This window comes from Hyperolius riggenbachi, chromosome 7 (assembly GCF_040937935.1).
Source record: "Hyperolius riggenbachi isolate aHypRig1 chromosome 7, aHypRig1.pri, whole genome shotgun sequence".
Taxonomy (NCBI): Eukaryota; Metazoa; Chordata; class Amphibia; order Anura; family Hyperoliidae; genus Hyperolius; species Hyperolius riggenbachi.
In genome coordinates, this window is record NC_090652.1 from 64,451,623 (window position 1) to 64,457,622 (window position 6,000).

The window sequence follows — 6,000 nt, forward strand, 5'->3', positions numbered from 1 at the left end:
TGCTTAAAAGTGGTTTGCTCCTTGGATATTTTGGATATAGTGGTTTTTGCCCAGTCTCTTTCTTATGGTGGAGTCGTTAACACTGACCTTAATTGAGGCAAGTGAGGCCTGCAGTTCTTTAGATGTTGTCCTGGGGTCTTTTGTGGCCTCTCGGATGAGTTTTCTCTGCACTCTTGGGGTAATTTTGGTCGGCCAGCCACTCCTGGGAAGGTTCATCACTGTTCCATGTTTTTGCCATTTGTGGATAATGGCTCTCACTGTGGTTCGCTGGAGTCCCAAAGCTTTAGAAATGGCTTTATAACCTTTACCAGACTGATAGATCTCAAGTACAGTACTTATGTTCTCATTTGTTCCTGAATTTCTTTGGATCTTGGCATGATGTCTAGCTTTTGAGGTGCTTTTGGTCTACTTCTCTGTGTCAGATAGCTCCTATTTAAGTGATTTCTTGATTGAAACAGGTGTGGCAGTAATCAGGCCTGGGGGTGACTACAGAAATTGAACTCAGGTGAGATAAACCACAGTTAAGTTATTTTTTAACAAGGGGGGCAATCACTTTTTCACACAGGGCCATGAAGATTAGGAGTTTTTTTTCTCACTAAATTATAAAAACCATCATTTAAAACTGCATTTTGTGTTCAATTATGTTATCTTTGACTAATAGTTAACGGTTTTTGATGAGCAGAAACAATTAAGAGTGATAAACATGCAAAAGAATAAGAAATCAGGAAGGGGGCAAATAGTTTTTTACACCACTGTATGCTCCAAGGTATTAGGTAGCCCCCCTTCCCATAGCCAGATGGGTTCCATGGTATAAGGTAACCCCTCCCCATAGCCAGATGTGTCCCAAGGTATTAGAAAGCCCCCTCCAATAGCCAGATGTGCCTCAAGGTATTAGGAAGCCCCCCTCCCCATAGCCAGATGTGCCTCAAGGTATTAGGAAGCTTCCTTCCCCATAGCCAGATGTGCCTCAAGGTATTAGGAAGCCCCCTCCCCATAGCCAGATGTACCTCAAGGTATTAGGAAGCCCTCTCCCCTGGGTAATAAGATATAATTTTCTTCAACAGCTCAGGCATTTCCTTTAAAGGAAATCAGAGACAAAGCATATTCAAAGTTTTATACATAACTGGGGCTTCCTCAAGCCCCATCAGCCCAAATCGCTCTCGTCCTCAGCCTTCTCCAGCTCTGGTACTGGGCCCCCTAACTTCGGCATTCCCAGCCATTTTAATGCATGCGCAGTGAGCTCTCTCCAGAGGAGAATAGTACTGCGGAGGTGGAGAGAGCGCACTGCGCTTGCTCAGACTGGCCGCGACTGGCTGAAGTTACGGGACCCAGTACCGGAGTTGGAGAAGGCTGAGGACAGCGGCGTGGGAGCGATCTGTGTGGATGGGGCTGGAGGAAACTTTGTCTCTGGTACACTGTAAAGAAGAAGGAGAAAAAAAGAAAGTAGTCAGGTGTACATAAGTGAACAAAAGAATGATCTATATGTTTTTATTAATTTATTTTTTTCTTCTCTCTTTTACTTTAGGTTTACAAATTTATGCCAGAGATAACAGGTTAGATGCTATATGGACAGAAAAGCATGCAGTTTTAGAGACATATCCATCATGCTCCAATAGTTCCCATGGACGTAGAGGTCCAAGCAAGATGACTAGTTCTTCTACTGAACATTTACATAACAAAGCAATACAAAACCAAGATACGAACTTTGATTCTCCAGCATCGATTGTAAGATCTGGTAGTTATCAAAATAAACCAGTATCTCCAGTAAGTGATTCAGAAGAACCCCAGTCCGAGAAAATAATATTAGATGAAGCTATGGAAACTGATTCCATGCAAGTGGTAAATTCTGGGAGACAATTATCGAATAAGGCACAAAATCAGAAAATTTTCAAAATGCTTGACGAATTAAAAACAGAATGGATCAGTGCTCAAGATGGAATCATGTCTTTGGAGAAAGAACTGAAAGAGCAAGAATCTAAAATATGTTTCCTTAACAATGAGATTCACAAAAAAGATAATATAATAATAAAACAAGAAAAAAAAATTCAAATGTTGGAGAAAAAAGCAGACGATGAAAGAAAATGTATACTATGGGAGACAGAGAAAAAAATCAAGGTAATTGAGCAGGGTCTCCTAAACAGAGAGAAAAGGCTTCAAGAGGGAGAAATGGGCATTGATATGAAGGAGAGGGAATTACGGGACAAAGAAAAAGTACTTATCGAAGAAGAGAAAAGAATAAACATATTATTCCAAGGGAAAGAGAAAGAAATGATTGAGAGAGAGAGGAAAATCCAAGAAAAGGAGAGATTCTTGGAGGAAGAACAAGGTAGAAGAAATGACCTCAAGGCAGTTCAGAAATGGCAAACAGATTATACCTTAAAAGCCAGCAAAGTCCAGACAGAAACATTTACAGAAGAATTTAATGATGGTTCAAGTCATACGGAAGATCTGGAAATGAAGGAACCAGAACTCACCATCACTGATCTATTAGCTACTTTGAAGAAGAAGGAAGTCATTATAGAGCGAATGAAAGAGGAAATAAAAAGTTATCAGTACATTGCAAAGGAATTTGCTAATAAACATGATGGGAAATAAATAAATAAAAATATCTCAAATGGACATACTTTTAGTGCAGTTTCAGGAGATGAAATCTTGATCTAGACATACCATTTTATTTTTTTGGTTTTTTTTTGCTTACCACACATCCTAAATATTTTTTCTCCTCAAAAAGAAACATTACACAGTTGAAATGGAGCAAAATGATGATATCTGTCATCCTTAAACTGTACATGCATCAGTGGTGGCAGGCATTCTAATGAATTGAATAATGTTATTTTTTTTCAGAATGTAAAGGTACTGTGTTTTTTATACTTACCGGTATATTTTGTACATTTTGAGCCATATGCAATGTACTTCTTCTCCTGAGTTTTCTCCAAGGGAGATCATTTTTGACCTTCTCTTTAAAAGATCTGTTCAGTCTTTTCAATTGAAAAAGTACTATCAAAATTATTCTGAGTACCTTATTTTCTTGCCTGCTGGGCATTTTATTGAGAAGGTATGAAAATATCAACTAAGAGAAAGCTCAGGAAAAAAGGACAATGGAAGTGAGAGGTACTTTTAAGCAACACCAGTTGCCTGGCTGTGCTGCTCATCCTCTGTCTCGTATACTGTTAACCATGGACCCTGAACATGCATGCAGCAGATCAGGTATTTCTGACATTATTGTCATAATTGATAAGATTAGCTGCATGCTTGCTTCTGGTGCCATTCAGACACAATCAATAGACCAGCAGGGCTGCCAGGCAGTGGTTCTCATCCGGATATCCGGATAACCTGGATATCTGACCATTTTTCAGCTATCCGAATCTGTTTCAAGATTCCGGATTTTTACAGAAATCCGGATAGCTATCTGCAGATAGTTGGCTGGCAATGCAGATATCCGCGGATATCCGGAGAAATCTGACTATTGAGATACTGTATGATGTCCAGGATGTCATTGAGCCAATCAGAGGGCTCCCAGCAGAAGCCCTAGCACCCAATCACAGAAAGGAACCCTGGCCAGCCACCCTGTATAATAAGGAGGGCTGCCATGATGAGACATATTGTCCTAGCTTGTGAATGCTCACTGAGAGACATGCTCCAGTGCTGCTGGCTTAGCAAGTGTGTATACAGTGATAAACCTAAAGCTGTACAATGATTAACCCCTTCACTATCACTACACTATTGTTGTATTGTTAATTAGCTTGATTTCATTATGTGACAGTCAGAGTGTGTGCGCAGGGCTGCTGCAGCTGCTGTGTGTCTGTGTGTGTGCTGTACACAGACCAGGCCAGCTGCTGCCTGCTGGCCAGCTATTAGCCTTAGCTAGCTACAGTATAGGTTAGGTTAGGGATTAGGGAATATGATTACTGTGTTATTGTGTAGTTAGTACTGTAGTACTGCAGTCAGTGCTAGTAGTACTACTGTGTTAGCTTACTACAGAACTGCTGTGCTGCTGAGCAGTGCCAGTGTGACAGTTAGTTTTCTCTACCCTCTGCTGTCTGGCTGTCACTCTGCACTTTGCACTTGGCATGTGGCACTTTGCACATGGCACTTTGCACTTTGCATGTGCAAAGTGCCACGTGCCATGTGCCGCTGCCAAGTGCCACATCCGGCATGCTCCTGGCAGACGTTACACCTGCTGCTGCTGCTGCATTGCCCTGCTGCTCCTGCTGCCTCATCTGCTCCTAACCGTGCCACAGGCCACTGCTGCTGTGCTGATACCACCTATATTTAACCCAAAACACAATTGCTGTGTAATCTTTTGGAGGTGTCTGGGCTGAAAACTGCCATGTCCCAGTTGTGCGGTTGGACTTTTGACACAATGTGAGCTGCACGACTGCTGTCTGGAACCTAGTCCTGATGTTAATTGACAGCCATTTTTTTTAGGGGATTGGGATTTTAAGTCCCGACATCATCAATTAGTGTTCCCCTTTAAAACATAATGATGCTACATGCCTCATTTACCCTAAAAAATGTTTTAAAGCAATTTAAAGGCCACTTCCGGTTTTTCTATCCAGATATCCGAATTTGCCCGGATATCCCGGATACTGGGGTCGAATATCCGATCCGGGTCTGATACCAAAATGGTCAAATCCGGATATCCGATCTGGATCCAGATATCTGGGTATCCGGATCCGGGACAATCCGGATTTTGAAAAGGGATATCCGAGCACCCCTGCTGCCAGGCAACTTGAATTTTTTTTAAAAAGGAAATAAGTATAGCAGCCTCCATATACCTTTCACTTCAGTTGTCCTTTAATCGCATATAGGCGCTTGTGTCTTTTATAGTTGCTATTAATATGTGTTTTAGGCTGGGAAATGAGGGGGGGGGGTGTCAGCGCTATGCCAGATTGACAATGTGAACAATCACAGTGGAGCCAATGTACACTCAATTTTGGTATTTGTTGGTGTCTATCGAACATTGAGGAAGATCATAGTGGACCTGTCCTTTTTTCCGTGCTGTGTCCAAAAAGTTGTGCAGTTTAGGGTTGTTCTATTCACTATCACTACCATATTGGAGACAACAAATACTTTGAAAACAAATGCGTCTGAATGGATCTTTTAGATCATGTTTGTTTATCTGTTGATCTCTGTTGTCAGAAAATGTTGGCCCTACTTTAAACCCATGTGAGTGTATAAATAAGCAATTTTGTACATATTTTATTCCTTTAAGGTCCCCTGTGCCCTTTTGCCACACTATTTGTTTATGTTTTACATGACAAAAACTAAGGAAAAAATAAACAAAATAACAGATGTTGTACATATAAAACATTGTCTTATTCTTATTAGTAGCATGGCACAAAATACTGTCAAGGTCTGACCTAGTTATTTAAAAATGTCCTATATCTACAGGCTTCTGCTACTTGTGTTTTCATTTCAGGCTGTCTGTTGTTTATCTGCATTTAATAGAAAATTATTTGAAACTATTTATTTTCGGTGTTTGCAAGGTAAAAAGAGAAAATACCTAAGAAATTGATTTATAGATAATAATGAATAGCCTCTGATAGTTTCACATGCACGCACACACACAGCATGGCCAGATTTAAAGTGTACCAGAGCTGAAATAATAAAAAAAAATGTATACATACCTGGGGTTTCCTCCAGCCCAATCCTCTCGGATCGCTCCCACGCCACCGTCCTCCGCTGCCCACAGCTTCGGGAACAGGGTCCCGTCACTGACGTCAGTCGGCTCCAGTCTACGCAGGAGAAGTGCGCTCTTTGTGCATCTCTCCAGCAGCCGCTGGAGAGATATACGTAGAGGGCGCACTCCTCCTGCGTAGACTGGAGCCGACTGACGTCAGTGACAGGACCCGGTTCCCAAATCTGTGGGCAGCGGAGGACGGTGGCGTGGGAGCAATTGGGCTTATTTGAGCTCTGAGTCCCTTTAAAGAAACTCTGTAACAAAAAAAGTTCCCCTGGGGGTACTAACCTTGGGTGGGGGAAGCCTCCGGATCCTAT

General features: G+C 41.7%; 1 protein-coding gene across 1 annotated transcript in view; it reads left to right on the forward strand.

The window, feature by feature from the left end:
- LOC137525540 (golgin subfamily A member 6-like protein 6) overlaps positions 1-5,283 on the forward strand; it is a 48,994-nt gene extending 43,711 nt beyond the window's left edge. Inside the window, exon 7 of the mRNA XM_068246670.1 lies at positions 1,526-5,283. Within this exon, the coding sequence (XP_068102771.1) occupies positions 1,526-2,595 (1,070 nt within the window). The 3' untranslated portion in view covers positions 2,596-5,283. The remainder of the gene's footprint in view (positions 1-1,525) is intronic.
- Positions 5,284-6,000: the final 717 nt, after the last annotated feature.